The sequence below is a fragment of the Siphateles boraxobius genome, unplaced genomic scaffold, assembly GCF_051911475.1.
Source record: "Siphateles boraxobius isolate OS27281-9 unplaced genomic scaffold, OSU_SipBor_1 5, whole genome shotgun sequence".
NCBI lineage: Eukaryota > Metazoa > Chordata > Actinopteri > Cypriniformes > Leuciscidae > Siphateles > Siphateles boraxobius.
In genome coordinates this window covers 32,367,501-32,389,468 of record NW_027509141.1, presented here as the reverse complement: position 1 = coordinate 32,389,468, position 21,968 = coordinate 32,367,501, and the positions used below count along the sequence as shown (strand labels likewise).

Below are 21,968 nucleotides of genomic sequence, written 5' to 3'. Positions count from 1 at the left end.
TGATCTAAGCAAAAGATTATGTGCCTTTTGTCTTTTCAGGTTCAAAGGCAGCACCCCGACCAGGGGGTATAGGCAGCGCTGCACAACCGCCTGCAGAAGGAGAAAATGTTCTTACAAAGATCCTGCAGGGAGGAGCAGTGGAGCAAGCTGGGAAATTAGGAGATGGTATGGAACTGTGAAACATAAGCAATCAAAATTTTGGCAACAGGGATAGAGACAGATGTTATGGAGAATATGTGGCATGTCTTGACTTAGGATAGTAATTAGTTACCATTTAGCAGATGCTTTTCTTCCAGAACAGCTTTCACTAGAGTAATTTCAAGGATAGCACCCAAGGGTATCCTGGGTTTAAGTGAACAATGGCTGAGGCCTGAGCAGTACTGTGATCTCAGTAATTCTCAATCCTGAGTTACTCCTACTTGGGATTGAATCTACAGCCTTTGTTTGAAGCACTGGGGCCATTTATATTTCTAGGGTTGGCCAGTGGCTGCCAAAATCACGTTCACGTTATATATTTCTCCTTCCTGCTGTCTGCAGCCTATACTTCTCTACCAACCACTGTGTGTGATTTAAAAGAGAAAGCTCATAAAAAGTGACATCATCCATAGCAATGATTTCAATCCAGCCTTGCTCTTATATTAAGAGTTCCTTAATAAAACTTGCTCTTATGGGTTTTGTGAATAGGTTTTAAGCTAAAACCCCTAGCTAGGAACCCTTAGGAGGACTCCTAGTGGTAAGATAAAATTCATTGTAAATATGGCCCAAGATGTTTTAAGATATGGCACCTAAATTGTGTTTTTGTTTTGTTATCTTTTATACAGCTGTATCTGCTCTCGGGAAGAAGTTTACTTCATTTTGGTGATCTACTGATAAGAAGGTGAGAAAACACTGTGCATTAACCTTCTGAAAAGATGAGCATGAATTTTGTTGAATGTGGTTTATACTAGTTAGCGCTAGATTGGTAGCCATACTGGTTAAGCTAGTTAAAAAGTAGTAAGAGTAGTGTTGACACATTTCTTGCATTACCCCTTTAAATGATTAGTGTTTGTAACTGTTACTGTTACTTGTATGAACTACATATGAGATTTTTAAACCCTTTGGATTTTTTGTTTTGTTTTGCTCAATTGTTCCTCAGGCATAAGTTGGGGTGACTTGGAGTTAGAACTGGAAAAACCTATGAATTTATTGCTGCCATTTAACATCTTTAGCCTGAGGGCGGGGTACACCTGAGGAAACTGGTGAGTATTTTATTCTGCAACTCATACCAAGTTGAATAATTTGACTCCAGGCAATTTAAATACCAATTTTAATTCTGTCTGATATATGTCAATATAACGAATTACCTTTTTAACTTTGTTGTCAGTGTACAGTCTCATTGCATTATAAACCAACGTATGTGAAAATCAGAATGCAAATACATTGACTACAGATGTATGCACCTAGGGCTGTGAAAAAGTTAATGACTAGCTGTTTAATGCTGAAGGAGAGAGCATTTCTTCTCAGAGTGATTTTGTTTCTTGATCTGTACTTCAGGCAGGGCAATTGTGCAACTATGTCCTCTGCCACTTGCTCTGTCGAAGGTTAGAGTTCAGATTAGCTGACCCTGATCCGAGGCCACTGAAATCTAACCTTTCACTATTCAGCGTGGGTGAATTGGGTCAGTCAAAGTGAGCTATAATTAGCAGGGAGATCAGTGGGCTTGGATTAGCATTAGCATCCGTGCAAAGCTCAGTCATCTTTGTGCTGACAATATTCTGATGAGTCACATTAATCAAGATGCAATCAAAATTGCACAGTGTACCATTTCAAAGAGTTGTACCAGAAATTAAACTGAAATGGTGAGGGAAAAGTTTTGTTTTTTAAAGTTCTTTACATGGAATAGCTTTGTATTCACCAACTGTACAATGAAATGTGGCCTTAAAATCTCATGTCCTATTGAACCTCTTATTCTCTGCTGAACATAGCCTTTCCTGCAGTAGTCATATTTCTTCCATTCCTTGATCTACCTGTGGTCTGTCTCCTCCTCCTCATACTGTCGCTGGTATTGTATCATGGTGACTGTTGTGGTATTTTACTGTCAGCGGGTGTGTTGCATGTGTAGATCCAAAGAAAGGATCTGGGATAAAACAGGTTTAGGGGCTCCTTAAACCATGGCTAATCCGATTCAACTCTCGGCTATCCAATCCAAATCCGGCTCCATACATCAGCGTGGTTTACTTATGCAATCACAAGAAGGTGTGAGTGTCATTCTAGTCACTATACTCACATTAAAAGTGATATACTGTCCTCCACATGCAACCATTTTTTTGTAAGATTGTGCATGTAAATGCAGTACAGTATTGCTGAACATCATGCCATATATTTCAAGTCAAGCTTTCCATCTTTTCTGACTAATTTGTGCCTTTATTCAAATTTGTGGTGACAATGTCAACTGTGTTTACAACTTTGTTTAGCTTGTTTACACATGATGCACACAAATGTTTAAAAAGAAAATCAGCCTCTTCTGCCTTCTAGTGTTTAAGCAGAGTACTACATCTTATAACCCTCAAAAATTAAAGTAAACTGGGCCAGTGTTTTCAAACTGAAATATGAAGCTTGTGTTTTTGTTAAATCACTTACATTAATTATTCTGTTAAACCCCATTTGAGTTGTAATGAGTCTAAATGCTAATTTTTTTTAGGTGGAAATGTGTGGGGTTTTATTTTTATGGAATAATTTTTGGTTTTACACAGACAATGTCAGTAAGTGATTCTACCAAGTGATTCTATCTCCTGCCAACATGTATAAAAAGCATGTACTTTAGAAACAGTTAGGGTTAATTTAATATTTCTTGCATGGACCCTTGAATTTCCACTGTAATTGCATTTTAACCTGAATGTTGAGGCAATTTTTTTTTCTGTGGTAATGGACATTGTCATAAATTCTGTCAGTAGAGATTTATTTGCATAGAACCCAAAACATTCCTCAAATAACATTTATTCCATGATCATTTGACCAACTCTGCACTCTGACTATGCTGGGAAAATACCAAATATTGTAATATTTCTTTCTTTTATCTCTTCTCCAGATGTTTCCAATGAAAACATTAGGATGAAATTCACAGGCCCAGTCTACCCAATGATATCTACATAGCAACCAAAACTGGAGGCTAAATCTTTCTTCCAAAGTGTTTCCATAGTTGCTATTGAAGCAATTACAGTTCCCAAAATGCCAAACTGCCTGTTCTTTTTGAGGTTTTTCCAATTATGTCTTCCCTTATATGACATAATCTGTGCTCAGGTGACCCTCCCTATTCCAAAAACAGCATGAAGATGTCAAGCAGCTGCAGTTCTTAGCTTTTTGCAGTCCTGATGAAGACTTCTCTGCCCAGACTCAAAGAGACCGTAGCAGTGAAGGAGAATAACTACCTTACAAAGGCTTAAAACAAACTGTTTAAAAAATGTACGCTCGATTTCTAAGATCTTGACATTCCAATATGGCGATGATTGACCCTCTCTATGAATGTTTTTGTTCCTCCCTAACCTTTTTGTCACGTGTGTAATGAATGCAAATGTGTAAACCGTGGACATGGAATGCACGCACAAAAAAAAATATATGTATACATATATGAGATATATATATATATGAATCCATATCTAGACAACTTTTCAGAGTCTCTAAGGGTGAAGCCATGTGCACCTTGTATAAAAAGCTGGTTATTTAACGTAAAACTATCAGTCAAGTGCAGAGGTCAGTAATATCAGAATGTTAGCATAGTCATGTCCCTCTTTTATCAACCATTAAGCCATCGCTACCCTATCTCAGAATTCCCTCAATTTCCTTGTTTTCTTTTTGTTTTGTTTTTTGGCGTGTTAGCTTCTTATCAGTTTCGCCTAATTTCCTTTTAAATTAAGAGCCTTACTAATATTTTTTACTTGTATACCTCACATATTTTTTAAAGTTCCATATCATCCTTACTTGATTTATTTTGCACAAGTGTATACTGCTGAACATGTACATATCTCTCGTTAACACACTTCTATTGTAAGATAATGATTTGTGTATTTATGTATTTATATTTCGGGTATTTCTTTGTTTAATGTTTGGTATTATTATTATTATTTATACCTTAACATTTTTTTCCCACGTCCAATCTAAACTGTTTTTATATGTCCCCCCCCCCCCAAGCAATAGCATGCTAATCCGTACAGAGCACAATAATTTTGCATTGCATTCAAGTTCCTCGTTATTGTCATACATAGACAGGAAGTTTCTACAAACCACAATAAACTACACCATCACCATCTCGCCCATCCAGATGTTCCAAAAAAAAAAACATTTACTGATATGTAGATCCACCTAGAAAAAGGGTTTGAACTAATTTCAAATGTTCTATGCAATAATCCATGTAAAACTTTTTCCCACTGCGACATCCCTCACCGATACTGCATTACGATATGTTCAAATATGACTAGGGACATGTTTGTATTTACCTTGTATGTATGTATGAAAATATCAAACTACTAGATTTCTTTCTTATTATTTCAGTGGCATGTTTATGAAAGCCCTCGTCTTCCCTAGTTTTCAGGGAATCTGTTGCCAAAGGGTTAACTGTGTGGACTGTTGGTCTTGGACATCCACCATCTCTGTTGCTTGCAGCATGATTCTGCTCAGCTCTCTTTGGCTCTTTGTAATGCTGTCATTCGCTCTTCGTGTCTGCAGTTTGATCAGGCGACAAGTCGGGCACACAGCTTATGCACTCGTTATTTCATCTCCTCCAACAGGGAAACGTCGTTTTACATTCGTGTTTGGTTGCGAATGTTGTCGTGTCCACACTGAATTTACACACAGGTCTTCGTGCAATACATATCTGGTTACCACCGAGAGATGGAAAATAAATACCATTATTACAATAGCAGAAAATGATGTGATCTTAAAGGCACGTGGATATGTAAAATTGATTATGTCATCACAGTCAAAACTATGCTTTGGAAAAGATTCAAAGGCGACTTGCTGTAAACGTGATCACTGTACAGTATGTAGCATGAATTCACCTACATGCCATTCATATGAAAATCAGGGCATGCACATCGAAAGCACAAGCATCACCATTTGAGTTTGCGAGGTGCGTTGATCAGAGGTGAATCTTTTCCTTTTTGATATTGGAATGTTGTTTAGGCAATCAAGACTCCCTGATGAAGAATAATAACTCTTCTACATCACTGTTACCATGGAGATATTCAATAACAAGTGCATGAGCCAAAGTTGCCACCACTAAAGCCGGCCACAGTGATAGATAGAAATACGCAAACACGGACATATCTACACAAACAGGCATGTAAACACACAAACACATACACACACATATAGACTAACTGTCGCTGTAAATACTGACTTTGGTTATTTTGTACAGTGTTTAAATATCATGAGTAAAAAGATGGCCGTCTTGTGCAACTTCACGCCGGCCTTGCTGCCAACCTTTTGTGCTTTTGTGTATAAAAGAATAATGATGATTATTGTTATTATTATGAGAAAAAAAATCATAGCATATATGTTGCTGGCTCTCAATGACTGTTGACTACAGTGGGAGAAAAAAATTGAAACTTACAATCTGAAAACATTTGGTCTGTGTAGGGTTTCTATACTATTGTGTTTGTTACATCTAAATACAATCGAAAAATATGTAAGTGGCTTCCATCATGACTGTGCCAGAAAAGAGGGTTCAGAGTGAATAAACAGATGTATTATAAATTCAACAGGGAATTGGGTAAAACAACACGGGGGGAAAAGTGAAAAATTCTCTCACAAATGAAGAAGATTCACTCACTATTGTAAGTGCAATGGGCTAAGTGTGAGTCCAGTATTCATTGTGAAATATTGTGTTCTTTTCAATGTATTCCTGTTAAAAGATAAATTTTGGTGCATCATGTCATGTAATGTGATTATGAAAATAATGAACCTGCAATTTGTTTCCAGACTGGAGAAGAATAAAGACAAAAAACTAAAATTGACATGGTCTCTTGTATTGGTGTCTGTCACTCATTGCAGGAAAATGACATTTTGAGAGAAAAGGTACGTCAACCTCTCTTTCTTGTCCTAAGATCTTATCCCATACTTCAATTTGAAATGCCTAAACTTAAGTAACAAAGTTTGGTTGTGTAATTCATCTTGCACCATTTGTGCTACATAGACATACATGAATTATAGGCCTATATCAAATCATGCGGCATGTTGAAGAGTTTTTTTCTTAATTGAATCATCATCAGTAGAGCTGGTCCAAATTGCAACGTATGTAATTTAGGAACTGCATATGCATTGATAAAATCCACGCAAATTCACTGTTTGAAGATTGTCTGCCATTTTTGACATGACCTCTAGGTGTCATCAGAGGACCATTCGTCTCAATGTGAGCTATGCAATGTAACATGAAATGTGGAATAATTTTGCATTTTGAAATGAACTTTGCGGCTCTCTGCAATTTGACTGGAATCAAAAATAGCAAACGCTCACTCTCTAAATAATACTATATAATATAATAATAATAATAATAATATTTTGTGCTCTGATAATTAAATTCTTTCCCCAAAGGCCACAAACAAGGACGACAATTCATTTTGTTTGGCAATCAGCGTCCCCGGTGAAAGAAAGGATGAGAACAGTAGCTAATGATGTTGTGGGAAGACAACCCTCTCTTAGTTTTCTTGTACAATTAAATACTGTACTTTATCACAGTTGTGCCTTTGCCTTTGCCGATGCAAAGATCAATGGAACATTTGTTCAACATTGAGATAAAGTGATAAACTAAAACCGGTCTCGGCCTTCTGTTAATGGAACTTGACGCAGATGATGTGTGTTTGTGTTCTGTGTACGTGTTTTCTTGTCCACCCACTGTCACACACGCTCAACATCAACATTTGCTAAAATCCCTCAGCGCCAGGACGGCTTGTAGCATGTAAAAGCGCTGTGATCAGACATTATTCACACCACCTAGGGACTAGTTGGTAAGGTTGAGTCATGCACAGGCTAATTAAGTCTAATTTTGCTGTAAACTTACATATCACATTGAAATCAACTTTTCATTTTAAGCAGAAACCAAGTTAAAACTGCTAAAAAAAAGACAACGGACCCTAAAGAGATTGTCTAAAATATGTTTACAATTGATTCATTATGAACATTAAATGGATTTAATGTCTTATTATTATAATATTTCCTGCAGGCTAAATTTAACAGCCCAAAATGATCTTGCACTCCTTAAACAACAGCAATACATATGTGATCACAATCTTCTTATAATGTATCTGTTCTCTTCTACTTTAATACAGACAGACCTCTGACGGTCTCCAACCTTAAGCATCACGTCTGGAGTCAGAGCTGGAGGGGAACTGTGTGACAGGCAGCCAATCACAGAGCACCGGAGGCATCAAAGCCAATTACAGCAGTGGTCACATGACCACACTGGCTGCATATGATTGGCATGGCTGCAGACAGTGGATAGCTCACCGGTCAACTTCATGCAAACTTCTTCTATATGACCTTCACAGAATTCATAATGAGAAAAGCAGTTAGTAGTACTAAATTAACTTTTCACCTTTCATTGGTTTAAGAATATATATATATATATATATATATATATATATATATATATATATATATATATATATATATATATATATATACATATATATATATATATATATATATATATATATATATATATATATATATATATATATAAGAAAATATCATATACATGTTCATATATATGAAGAAAAAATATATATCTGCATACATATATCTACACATGTGTGTGGTTGATACATAAATACATTATTTGTGTGTATGTGTATATACACAAATAAATGTACTGTATATACAAATAAATATAGCCTACTGTATACAGATAATGATAATATATATATATATATATATATATATATATATAATTGTATATTTGCTTGTGATTTTCCTCATTTTGAAGTTAATTTGAAGGATTGTCCTCTATGTGCTTTTGGTCATCATAGCATGACCTTATTTTAACATTTTGTGTTAACAGTACTTATAGACGACACTGACTTAAAATTTAGCTTTTCAAGTGATAATACAGTGCCATACAAGATAGGCTACACGCATGACAACGCCTCGTGGTCGACGCTTCTCCTCACTCACTTGTATGCGCTGGCCCTTTAAATCTGAAGCTCATTTATGCGTTCGGGGGCCGAGCTTGTGTACGTGTGTCCAATCAGAGCGCGGGATGTTGATGCTGGAGTGGATGCAGGACACGGGACGCTGATGCTGATGCTGGGGGACCCGCACAGTGATGGAGCGGCGACGACGCTGAAAAGGTAACGAAATGGGATTGAACGACACACTGGCTTTCATTCACTCTGTTTAGGGAGAATTTATATTAAAGGATCGAAATTAGAATGGATTTATCGATTTGAGCTAATTATATTCATTTTGAATGATGGAAAATGAGCTTAAATCCGCTGTAGTATGAACGTGATGAAGCGTCGATCGATGCTGTTTCAAATGCATTTCCTTTAGGATTCATACATACTCGAAATCAAAATGTATATTAGTGCTAGTATGTCTTCATAATAAACGGTTGATATTTTCTCTATGGATGTCTCTGTGTGCGGTCTAAATGAGAAAATTTCGATGTTAGAAATGACAGTTATTAAGCTTAATAATGTTGATTACACCTATCATTTTTAAATGTCAATTTAGTATTACATCTTCAAATATATATTCCACTCTGTGGTTTTCTCAAAGATATCTTCTCATTTAGGAAAAAACATGGGCTTGTATGACTTGTCAGCCTCTAGGAGTGATTTTTGGGGAATGATTGACATTCCTGAAAGCCAATCAGAAAGCAGATGTTATCCGCGCAGCCAGTGGCTGAAGGATGAGGGAGGGCTTTCACATGCGGCTTCTGTCTGATCTTTAAAAGATCCAAAAATTTATTGTTTTTTGAATAGTGTCTCTGGCGACCCTTGATAACAAGGGATTTTATGGGATATTTTTTCCACAATGTGACTTACAGCCATCTAAGCGACGGGTGTGAATAGTGTGTGAACAGTCAGCATTGCTTAAAAATTATTTTATTTAGTATTATTATTATTAAGATATAATTGAGAAGAGAAAAATATCACCATGTTTTATACCTGTAAATCTCTGAAAATGTTATGGGAATTTCTATAGTGAATACATTTTTAAATATGCATGGCTTTAAAATATGCATGTGTTTAATGTTTATTTATTTTTTTGTTAAATCAAGTAAATATAAGATAAAGATTGATATTCACTAGTAAAAGATGATGGAAATGTTTATTAGGTTTTTAAAGTTAAATTAATGAACTTTTGAGGAATAGTTTCAGCATTTGCTTTTCTTTTATTACATCTGCCAACAAGTGATCTGCTCCGATTTGTGGTGATAGACGTTTAGTGAACAAGATAGGCCTATTTTACCAGGGTAAAAAAAAAAATGTTTGGCTGGAGTTGAATTAAATTGTGGGTTCGAGCCATACACTGAACATTAATGTCTTGGTTAAACCGTACTCCACACAACAAATATCGCTTGGCCAGTTCCTCTTTTAACATGTCGTGTTTTTGAAGTCTGGGTAATTTGCCCTTTGTGCCTCTATGAACACACTGTTTCAAGTGTGAGAGAGAGTGGCTCATGATATGTACCCTACCACCTTGATTAAACCATTTATGCTGGAGAGCAGCTGGCTTCTATATATTACTGACCAAAAAAAAAAGCTCTTTCTGTCATTTAATTCTCATTCAGGAGTGTTTAAGCTTCTCTGCTGGTATTAACCAGCTCTGTCTCTGTTACCTATGTCCGTAGAGACCAAAATTATGCTGTTGGCAGATACATTTATCTAAAGTGACTTAGGGTGTGTTCACACTTGGCATGTTTCTTTATTTTTATTAAAACAAACCCTTGTGAGATTGCTGTTAGTGTAGTTCCTTTGAATGAGTGTGAACTCTGACATCTGAACCCTGACGCCACCAAACAAGCGGACCGAGATGCTGAAAAGATGAGTCTCTGTCCGCTTCCAAACGAACTCTGGTCCGGTTAATGAAATATGAACACAACATGGACCAAAGACATCAAACAAACCAAAAACAGGACGTGATGTCACAAGATACAACCATAAAAACTATGGAATGCTTAAGCGTACCTGTTTTTTCTCGTCATAGGAGTTAAGTTGCCCATTATAGTCCGGTACAGGACTTCACATATTTGTTATCAGTAAATTAACATTAGGATGTTTTGTGTTTCATTTTCTGTTAATTATTTAATGCTGCATTATGTTAGTGTCATGTTGGTGTTGTTTTATGGACAGGAGACTTACAATGGAGTCTGATTCCTCATGTGGATTTCTGTTTTACCACCTGTATTATGGTTATCAGTAATATTTAAGGTAAAAAGACGATTTTGGTAGTTCAAGTATAAAATACAGTTATAAGTTGTAAAAAATGCAGGCACCAATATATAATCCAATAATATGGGAAATATTGTCATTGTATTTTTGCAGTGAATTTCTAGCAATCGTGGCAGAATTTATTTTAAATCTTGGCATTTGGGTGCAGTCTTTTCCTTTTTTGTTCGTTTGTCCAGTATGGCATGCTATATATGGTCTCTGGCTGGAAAGATGAGGGCCGGACATGTCCTTTCTCTGGCATGGAAGTGCACAGATGACCATGCCATCTGCATTCCGGCTTCGATTCGTTTCAGCATAAATATACATTTCTCACTCTCACTCCCTCACACGCCCATGAAAGCCCACACATCCTCACTTTTCAAACGAGTGAAAACAGGTGCTCTCTCCTTCATCATCTCAGTCACTGTTGCCATAGCAACCCTCTCCACAGCATCAGCGTCATCCCAGTGAGCAGCAAGTGGTCCCCACCTCTGAGAAAAACTGCAGGGCACTTTTCATTTTGACTCATCTTTCTGAATAATAGACACTGCCGTTATCCTGAACGGAATTGAAGGAAGTTATGTTTTCTTCAAAATGAAAAGGAACAAAATGTTTCTCAGGAACTTACATCTTTGGATTTTGCTTAACTCTAGGGTGTTATGAATGAAAGAGAGATATGCACAGGAGCTCTAAAATATTAATTGGCTAGATATCTATATTTGTCTGTGCAATATTTTTATCCAGTAGTATTGAAAAAGGTTTTAAGATTACATGAATTAACTGTACTTTCACTACTTTCAGCATTTGTCATGTCAAGTCACCTTATACAATACAGATTGTTTCAAGGAAGCTTCACAGTGATAAACAGGAAAGTAACAGAAATGATGATGCAAACCACTTCAAATATGAGACAAATTCAAATTCTGCTGTCAAGCAGTTCAATAGTGAAAAACAATAGTGTCATTATTCAGCTCAAGTCAGTTCCGTGTTGATTTAGTTTATAAATTATGAAATGATTTCAAATCAGCTATAAACAGCTCTACAGAAGACAATAGTGTTGTTATTCAGCTCCAGTCAGCTTAGAGTTTATTAAATGCATTACATATGCCAATGTAATTTCTGGTGATAGACTTGAATTAGATATCAGCATAAGTTCTGTGGGGGGAAACGTGTGTTATATCCATATAGAAATGATTGACATGCGTTGAACTGATTTCTCAGTTTAAACTATGCACTGACCATAAATGTCTTGTTCCAGACAATAGTTGGCGATTTTGAAGTCTTCGACTGCATTTTGAAGTGTGTTCTCTTTTCTAGGATGCACTAAACACCCTTGTCAATCTACAAGGGGCTTTTCTTACGGACGCCAGGCTCTCCGTGTTACAGAAGCTTGTGAGATGTATGGCAGTGCGCGGGCCGTCGGCCACATGGAGGGCAGCCCCGCTCGCTCCCCGCGGCTGCCCCGCTCTCCTCGGTTGGGACACCGTCGGGCTAACAGCGGCAGCTCGGGTGGCAAGACCTTATCTATGGAGAACATCCAGTCCCTCAATGCTGCCTACGCCACGTCTGGCCCAATGTACCTGAGTGACCACGAAGCCGTTGGATCCACGGCTACCTACCCCAAAGGCACCATGACGCTGGGTCGGGCCACGAGTCGAGCGATGTACGGCGCTCGGGTCACGGCTATGGGCAGCACCCCTAACATCCACACGGCAGGAATCCCTCACGCCGACCTGCTGTCTTACGGTGACCTGGGCTCGCTGTCGATGCTCCATCACCAGGGGACGCCGTCTGCTCTGCTGCGGCAGGCCGTCAGGGGAGGGGGCGGGGAACTTTTGGAGCTCCAGGCACAGCTACGGGACATGCAGAGAGAAAACGATCTCCTCCGGAGGGAGCTGGACCTGAAGGACAGCAAGCTGGGCTCCTCCGCCAACAGCATCAAGAGCTTCTGGAGCCCCGAGTTGAAGAAAGAACGTATAATGAGGAAAGAGGAGGCAGCGCGCACTTCTATCCTCAAAGAACAGATGCGGGTGACCCATGAGGAGAATCAGGTAAGGATGGTTGCCTTACGTGACATGAATAGAGTCTAAAATACCCTTGCTCATTTTAAAATAAAGGTTCTTCAGAGGTTGTTTGCAGGACTTCTTCCTATTACGGCCCATTTTCTTTGGTTCTTGAGATGTATGTAGTTATTTGGAGAAAAAGTTCTTGATGTTACATACATTGTATGTTTTTTAAATTAGTATATTGGTTCATATAGACAGAGGAAAAGCCCTTCTGTTTTTTTCTCTTTGTACCGCTAATATGTAGAACTTTCTAAAGAACCATAGAACTGAAAAAGGTTCTCAAATTATGTCAGGTTGTACTACAAAAAGCTTTTTTGGAACCTTTATTTTTTAGAATGAATTTTGCTAAGATGTAAAAACAATATATTATGGCATTTATAGATAATTTATTGTCTTCTCAATACTTTTGATAAGCATAGCAAGTAGAGTTTGATGTACACTACTGTTCAAATGTTTGGGGTCAGTAGTTTTTTTTAAACAGTCTTAGGGCTCGTTTACACAGAACAAAAGCAAAGCAAAAACGCAAGATGCGGGCAGTGGAATGGGGAAAAAACGCAAGGTCTCGAAATGCATTCTTTATAATACGAACCTCTCGGTTACGTATGTAACCCTCGTTCTCTGAAGGAGGGAACGGATACGTACACTCAAAAAAATGAAAATTGGTAGTTGTTGGTCCTAAGAATCTAATTATGTTTAAATTAAATAATGCTCTTACGTTTGTGCATTAAAATTAAAACAGTTGTGTTGACAAAATTAGAAAAAGTGATATTTCCCATTTACACAGCTCACTTGTGTTAAATGAATGAAATGCAGTTATGTTGCTTCTGCAGTACCGCACTTTGGTCAGCAGGTGGAGCTGTATTTGCACACGCGCAGATGGAAAGCACATCCAACGATCCTTCAGCTCACTCAAATTCCCTCATCGCCATTTTGTGCAGTCAAATGCAACATTTCACAATCAACGTTTTGTCTTTGTGGACACAGAGGTGAGGTATTTTACTTTTATGCATTTATATAAGCTAGAAGCTGTCAGTAGATTATCGCGGATATCGTGTTTTGTATGTTAGGCTATTTTAATGAAGTTGCCGCGTTCCTCGTCTGGTTTTCGCATTTTTGTTAGTTAACGTTAGGCATAACGTTACATTCGTGTGTTTCGATCTTTTATAATATGCATACTTGTTAACTTTGATGTGAATTTCCTCACACAAAGACACAAATAACTTATTAAATTGTTAGTTAATAAGAGTTTCTCCATTTATGTGTTAACAGAGATTGTTGTGTGTACGTTACTGTATAAAGCAAAGCACTTTCACATTTTAGTAATGTTATCAGTTTTAATAACTGTCTCAAATAATGGTGTTGAGCATTTTTATTTAATGTCAAATGTTAACTCTCAAACTTTGGAAGACCCAAATAACAGCTATAAACACATTTGACATGTGAATAAGATGGCATCTGATGTTAGCTAAGTAATACAAGCTTGGTGGTTAGCCCTAATCTAAAGTGTAAACTATTTATCATGGATATACAGATTTTTACTGTATAGCATACCACTTATTAATAATTTATAAACCTGTATTAACTAATAATTTATAAATTACTTATATCTGAATTAACAAAAATATAAAAAAATTGCATACCACTTATTAGTCATTTATGAATGTAGTCATGTTTTGTAAATGATTAGTTCATCATTAACTAATAACCTTATTAGTGACTTATAACTAATTTAACAAAACATTCATAAAATGTTAGCACAGCACTTATTAATCATATGTGAATATAGACATGTTTTGTAAATTATTAGTTTATCATTAACTAATAACTTTTAAGTCACTTATAACTGAACGTTATTATAAAGTGTCACAGTGTTGTTTATATCATTATTATTCTTTGGTGACTTACATCTTGTTTTTTCTCACAGAGTTTTGGAGTTCTAGAGTCCTACATGTGGCTGTGCAGAGATTGTGGCTCGTCTCACACATCAAGATCAAAGCTTTTAAAACACTTCAGGTTGGTACATGGACACTATGGCCGCAGACAAGCATATCCATGCGCATATTCTTACTGTCCATGCACTTTTAAAACCTGGAATGCACTGCGGTCCCACTTATGCAGATCACATGGTAGTGAGCAGCAACCTCAAAAGCAAAATTCTAGCGAAAGTACAAAGATAAATTGTCATGTTTGTGGTGTTACTGACATTCCTTCAGTAAATGATTACTTTCTCCACATAAATAAGCATTTGCGCAGTCATGAGACAGTAAGTTGTATGTTTAAGGACTGCTTGTTTAAATCAAATGTGTATAGCACATCTAATTCACATAAGAGGCGAAAACATTGTCAGTGTTCGTTGACTGATTTTAAGGAAGGAATAGTGAAAACACAAGAAGTAAGAGGAATATCTGATGACACTCTTTCAAACGAAGAAATCAATACATCTACGTTAGAGGAGGATTCCGATTGTATTGATACAGGAGAGGTTCCAGAGAACTTGCCAAAGTTGGTAGAGCTAAAATTTGCTTCCTTGCTGTTGAAGCTTGAGAATCACTATCATGTCCCAGGCACAGCTGTCGATGAGTTGTTGGAGGACTTGCATTATTTACTGAGTGATGCTTCTTTCCCTTTGTCATACAGAATTATTGTAGACACCTTACAAAAGCACAGGATTGACAATGATGAGTTTCTAGTCAAAGACCTTGTTACATCTTTAAGTACAACAAATCCTTTACTCACAGCAATAAAGCATGGTGGTCCACTAGCCTCTGCATTTAAGCGTAAAGAATATTACAGGGAAAATTTTAAAGTTGTAGACTCCGTGGAGTATGTTTTTGAGGCCAAGAGAAACAGAACCCAAAAAAATGTTTTTAAGCCAGGTATTTAAATCTTTTACTGCAGTGTGTCTGTACAAAATGTCGGTTTACATTTCCAAACATTCTTTTTGCCATTAATTGTAATAATCCAGTGACATCTTTATATGCACAAGGAGTCTGACAATAGCCAATATGATCCACACAGAGATTGGATCTCATCATCATCAAGTCTGTCTATGATTACATGAAGAAACAGAAACACTGAGAAAGATTCAATCCAGAAGATCTGCGTCAACATCTCTAAGACACCTGAAGAAACCTTCCTGCGAAGCTACAGTAATTTTTGTACTGTTTTAAAACATAATGCCATAAATAGATTTTATTTACTTAACTTCTATTAACTACATAAAACCAATACTTGGTGTGACCAGCCTTTGCTTTTGTCCAGGTACACTTGCTCATAGTTTTTCAGTTAGCTTTGCAGGAAGGTTTCTTCAGGTGTCTTGGAGATGTTGACGCAGCTCTTCTGGATTTAATCTTTCTCAGTTTTTCTGTTTCTTCATGTAATCACAAGAATGACAAACTTGACTTGAATGAAAACATCACAGTGGAATAATCTGTATAATGCTACTTAAAATGTTTCAGGTACAGTAACAAGTCTAAAAAGCAAAGTGCTAACTAATGCTCATTTCAAATTTTTTCAGAATGACACCATCGAAAAAAAACGGGAATGCATCTTGAAAGCCCTTACGGTTTACATGAACGAAGACCCCACAAACCTTGTGAAGGAGTACTTGGTAAGTTATTTACTTTAAAAAAAAACTATTGTATGTTTCTTTACAACCAACTCCCACTTTCACCCCAGATCTGTTATTAATTATTTCTATTTGTGTTTTACTTTTTTAGGATGTTGAACATGATGAAGCCCAAACTTCAGTGCGCAACACCACCCTAGGCATTTATGTCATCGTACATGAAGGGGCAGATGCTACAGACGCTTATGAAGATGTCGGCATTATCATTGAAGGCGTCCAAATACTCGAAAACCTGAACAATGTGGCTAATGCTTGTTCTGTGATGCTTGGTCTAATTTACACTTTAAACTTGGCTTACCCACAGGACCTGAGGTACACTTTTGAAGTATTTCAAAAGATTTTTATGGAGCTAGATGCACACAAGCTTTCAAACAAGGTCCAGGTCCTGAAAAATAAACTCCTTTCGTAAATGCTGTAACTTGATGTCAGGAGTAACTTGATGTCAGGACCAAGAGCCAGGAAGGCGTAATGGAGTTTGTTTTCTCCATAATGTTGCATACTGTTGCATAAAGTACATACATAATACTGTTGTTTTTTTTGTTTTGTTTTTATGCAATTAAAAGGAGGCAAAAGAAGACTGCTATTATTTTTCAAGTATAACACATGTATGTGAATATTTTATAAATCCTTTAATTTAAAGACAACATGCTTTTATTTATTTTTATTTTCTTGTAATAAGCAGATTCTTTACATTTTGAAAAGTAAAGTTAGTCTTTTGAGATTACATATTTTGTACAAGTTATTCTTGTTGGAATTTTGGTTGAAAGTTTTCAGAATTGTTATTGAATGGATTCAATAAAAAACTGGAACAGAATGAAAATGGATTATTTATTTTGGATGAATTTAAAAAAATTAATTTTAGGATAATTGTAGTTAATTAACTTTATTGTTTAAAACAAAACCAAGACTGGTAAGTTGATTCAACTAAACAACATTGCATTTACCTTAAGTAATTCACTTACGTTTACCGAAATAAATAATGTTACTTAAATCCAACATAACCCAGTTATGTGCATTCTGTTGACATAAAAAAGTTAAGTTAGTCCAACATATCATTTTTTTGAGTGTACGTTGACGTACCGCCGAATTGGGATCGCGCCAATTCGTCTGTAAGTCAATGTACGTAGAACGTGACGACTGAAAGGGAATGTCTTGGTTACGTATGTAACCCTCATTTCCTGAAGGAGGGAACGGAGACGTCTACGTACGTTGTACGTAACCAACTGAAAGGAAATTGATTTTAATTTGAGTGCTGCGTTTTTAGAACGCTGTATCATGCGCAAAAAGACACAAGGCGCGAGTGCAACGGTTATACACGTCCGTCTAGTGAGTGTTTACATAGAAAAACAATGGAAAAGCAAAAACATGTTCTGTTTGAACGGCCCCTTATTCAGCAAGGACACATTCAATTGATCAAAAAATGACAATAAAGACATTTATGAGGTTATAAAATATTTCTATGTCAAATTTTGTTCTTTTGAACTTTTTATTCATCAGAGAATCCTGAAAAAAAATTACAAAATACTAAGCTGCACAACTATTTTCAACATTGATAATGATAAGAAATGGTTCTTGATCAGCATGTTAGAATGAATTCTGCATGTTTTTTAAAATACATTAAAATTCTAATGAAATTGTACTGTTTTTACTGTATTTTTATCAAATAAATGAGCAGCCTTGGTGAGCAGAAGAGACTTCTTTCAAAAACATTTACAAAATCAAACCAACCCCAAACTTTTGAACGGTATTTACTGCATTTAAAGAAAAAATTCTAAACCCAAAAATGAAAACTGGCATTGGTTTACTCACCCTCATGTTGGTCAAATCCGTGTTACTTTCATCTGTGGAACACAAAATGCTCAAAATGTAGAACAGAAAATGTGTATTCTTAAAATTTAAAAGCACTGTGAACACTGAAAGTTCCTTTTCCACGGCACACAGAAGGTCATACAGGTTTGAAACGACATGGTGATTCCCTTTAAGACGAGTCTGTTAGCTGGCTATCAGTAAAAGTTCCCTTCTTGAGGGACACACCTATTCCAAAAAATTCTTGTGTTGCCAAGGTTGCTCTATCTGCCTCCAGTTTTGGTGTCATCTATGGGCTGTGCTCCTTTCTCCTCCGTTCTGTGTCTCATTCAACTGTGTAATCACACTCTCACTCTTTTCTTTCACCACCCACTCTCCTGCTCTTTAAGTCTCTTCACAGCTGATTTCTTTTTTGGGTTGTATGTCTTTTATGTGGCACTTCTGGAAAGAGGCTCTTATAATCATTAATATTTCATAATTTAATCGGATGTGGCAGTCTGTCAATGGACAGGCCAAAGCCACAAATACTGGAACACATTTTAGACAGTTCTGGCTCTAAAATTTAAGTAGATGAGCCACATTCAAAGCCATTGTAGAATATATGTGTGACCGCACATCAGTTGAATTCTATTTTTATTCAGCCAAGTTGCTATATTACAAAAAATTTACTCTTTTAAGACCCTCTAAAAAGAATCGGGTACTGGTAAACCCTCTTAAAAAATAATTAAATGTTTATATATATATTTACACTACTGTTCTAAAGCTTGGGGTCAGTCAGATTTTTTTATGTTTTTTAAAGAAGTCTTTTCTGCTTACCAAGGCTGCATTTCTTTGATCAAAAATACAGTAAAAATAGTAATATTATTACAATTTAAAATAACGAATTTTTCTATTTGAATAATTTGTAAAATACTTTTTGTAATTTATTCCTGTTATGCAAAGCTGCATTTTCAGCATCATTACTCCAGTCTTCAGTGTCATGATCCTTCAGAAATCATTCGAATATGTTGATTTGCTGCTCAGGAAACATTTCTGATTATTATCAATGAAAACAGTTGTGCTGCTTAATATTTTTGTGGAAACCGTGATGCCGTTTTTTCAGGATTCGTTGATGAGTAGAAAGTTTAAAACATCATTTATTTAAAACCGAAATCTTTTGTAACATCGTAAATGTCTTTACTGTCATGTTGGATCAATTAGATGCATTTTTTTCTGAATAAAAATATTAAATTCTTTAAGAAAAAGCAGCTACAAAATATTTATTTAGTCTCAGTTGATTTTAAATGTCTGTCAATAGAGAAAATGATTTTTACTGCCAGATAATTCTAATCTGTAACACTTGAATATGGCGGCTGTAGAAATGGAAGCTTCTCCTTACGAGTGAATCATGTGTCTGATAGTGGCATCACCTGCTTTTTGCTGTCTTTTGTATTGGCATTAGCTAAACTGGCTTTAAAATGTAGAAAGAAACTCAGATTCTGATATAGTTGATTTATTGTTTATTGGAACATAATCTTGAAAACCAGTTTTGGAGATTTCGGTCTTTTCAGTAAACATACACTTCACTTCCATGAGTATTACCAATATGGCCGCCAAGTGAGCTGACTTTCCTGAAAGGGACTTGTGCTTAATTCTGTACAGATCTTTAGTGTTTAGTTTGACTGTATACACAGTGTAGCACAACCTCTCGTTCCTTTTTGATTAACAACCTTCAAAAAAAGGCAGATGGTTCAAGATAAGTTTCATGTATTCAACAGTTGAGGACTGGAGGCATTTGTTTTCTCACAGTCTCACCACTTCCTGTCTATCTGTGTTTCTGTCTGAGAGTGGAGCATTGGCCTAGTTAAATCACACTTCGTCAGCACGCTGCACGAGGCCAGAAGAAGAAGGAATGTCAAGGACAAATGCTTGTCTGAGAGACTTTGTTTCCCTCCATCTGATTCCTTGTCTTCTCTGCCACCATTTCCCTCTACCGCTGTTCATTATTCTCGCTCTCTCTGTCAACCAGCTCTCTCTTTGGCTCCTTTCCTGTCACACATCCTCACTCTGGGCTTCTTCCTCTCTCTTCCTCGTCCTGTGTCCTTCCCATCCATCTTGTTCTCCGTTACTCTATCCACCCATCCTCTAAGGCACCATATGGCATTTTCTCACATATTTTGGATGACATATGGATCCTGTATATTGGAAACACCATGTCTCGCAAAGCATTCAGGCCTTTTACCAGTTCACTAATTTGATGGAATTGCATTTCACATTGGAATGTAGTGACATTTAATTACTATGCCCTGGTGGGCAAATCCACAAATGTAGGGAATTTCGGCTTTGTTTTATTCACCATCCTTAGTTGAATTTAATCTGGTGCCACGTGTATTTAAATTAAGTCAATGCCATTCATTTAAACACAAATATGTCTCTTTTTATAGGCTTGTTATAGATTGCACTGTATTCACAAAAGTAAATTTTCCTACTGCAATTAAAAATGTGTGTTTATTTAATAGAGACATTTTGGCAGTTATTCATCAAATGGTAAGGAATGTCATCTCCTGATTTACCATGCAACCGAATGCTCTTTTCTGCATTTTCAAGAGCCAGTTCAGTAATCTGGATCTTGCAAATTCCATTATGCACAATTGTTTGGCGCATTTACCAGATTTGCATAATTCCTTTAGAGAATTGTACACTAAAACAACACAGATAATGCATGCAAATAAAATAAATTGCATTAAGTGGGCACAGTACTTTCCTTCCTATATCTCATAATGTATCATTGCAATGTGACTGATTTGTAAAAGGGATTTTTAACAAAAATGAAATGCTGAAATATGCCATTTGCTTAAATATTCAGTTTCTGGGCTGCAGAAGTTTATTTGAATACATAACAATGACCCTAGCGGGGACATAATTTCCTTGCAAATGACTTGAGAATAATTTAAATTACTATCACATTTTCTGGATAAAAACCCTCCAGTTCAAGTATTCTGGTTGTAAGTGAAGGACATTTGTTGAGATGAAGACTAAAGATGTTATAATTCCAAATATCTTAATTAAAACAAATGCATAAATTAGCAGCCGTGGGGTGAAAATGGGTTCTTATTAAAACTGAAGAAAGAAGGGATGATGCAAAATACAGTGTAGTATTGAAGAAGGTGGCTAGAAACTGAAGCTTGTGAGGTAGTTCATTATCAACAGGTCAGATCAGTTCCTACACACAGGGCCAAATTAATAGTGGTATAATAAAAGTCCTGTCAGATAGATTATTTGAAAAGTGCAGTGAACAATGCTCTCCTAATAACCCGAATGACCTGGAGCACATCTATCTGGTTGCCCTCGTTGCTCAGGAGATTTAATTCTCTCTTAATTAGAGTTCTCACGTTCGATTGAAGACTCTTAAAAACAGAAAATAATTAGACTGGTGTCCAGACTGGTATCTTTTTAAAATCTGAACGTGAGAGACATTGTTGAGATCTCTTTTGAAACTCTAGAGGAGTCAAATGTGAGGTTAGGGTATTTTTCAGAAGAGAAAAATGTAATAAGCAAAAGTAGCTAAGTAGTAGAGGTTCTGATTATTTCATAGTTCTGTATAATGCTTTTGTTCACATTTTCCACGTTCTTTAGTGTTGCTGTTTAAACACAAAGATAAAAAGCAAAAAGTCGCAGAACCCGATTTCAACAAGTGCAACATGTGCAACACTTGTGCATCTTTGTTGAACCTGGAACAACATTCCAATCAACCAGTCAGATTTGAGGGACAAGTTTACAGTTTATGTCAAGGTTAGGTTTACAACCTTCTAGTGTTATTCACCTATTATTTTCCTCTGATTTTAGGGATAACATGGTAAGGGTTAGATTTAGGGGTAAGGATATGGTTATGTTTACATTTTCAGACTGGAATGTTGTTCCAGGATCAACAATATATGTTCGGCAAAACTCTGCAAAATCAGGACGTGCAGGGAGTTATTCTCTATATCAGTAAGCTGTTTCTGAACTCCCTGCAAATGCTTTAATTGTAGTCTTGAGTTTTCTTCCAGGAACAAACATGTCACAATATCCTTCATTTCA

General features: G+C 36.5%; 3 protein-coding genes across 7 annotated transcripts in view; all 3 read left to right on the top strand.

Annotated features, from left to right (window-relative positions):
- bsnb (bassoon (presynaptic cytomatrix protein) b) overlaps window positions 1-5,990 on the top strand; it is a 103,090-nt gene extending 97,100 nt beyond the window's left edge. For all 4 annotated transcript variants that reach the window (XM_077203987.1, XM_077203989.1, XM_077203988.1 and 1 more), the window contains exons 9-12: window positions 40-165; window positions 822-877; window positions 1,136-1,238; window positions 3,068-5,990. In XM_077203987.1, coding sequence (XP_077060102.1) covers window positions 40-165; window positions 822-862 — 167 coding nt within the window. In that variant the 3' untranslated portion in view covers window positions 863-877; window positions 1,136-1,238; window positions 3,068-5,990. The remainder of the gene's footprint in view (window positions 1-39; window positions 166-821; window positions 878-1,135; window positions 1,239-3,067) is intronic.
- A 2,263-nt stretch (window positions 5,991-8,253) lies between these two features.
- erc2 (ELKS/RAB6-interacting/CAST family member 2) overlaps window positions 8,254-21,968 on the top strand; it is a 60,602-nt gene continuing 46,887 nt past the window's right edge. For both annotated transcript variants that reach the window (XM_077203992.1, XM_077203991.1), the window contains exons 1-2: window positions 8,254-8,321; window positions 11,727-12,460. In XM_077203992.1, the coding sequence (XP_077060107.1) occupies window positions 11,807-12,460 (654 nt within the window). In that variant the 5' untranslated portion in view covers window positions 8,254-8,321; window positions 11,727-11,806. The remainder of the gene's footprint in view (window positions 8,322-11,726; window positions 12,461-21,968) is intronic.
- On the top strand, window positions 13,312-16,917 carry LOC143711894 (uncharacterized). Its single transcript, XM_077204025.1, has 4 exons — window positions 13,312-13,461; window positions 14,400-14,488; window positions 15,993-16,085; window positions 16,195-16,917. Exons 3-4 carry the CDS (start codon window positions 16,047-16,049, stop codon window positions 16,510-16,512), a joined length of 357 nt encoding a protein of 118 aa, XP_077060140.1. The 5' UTR covers window positions 13,312-13,461; window positions 14,400-14,488; window positions 15,993-16,046; the 3' UTR covers window positions 16,513-16,917.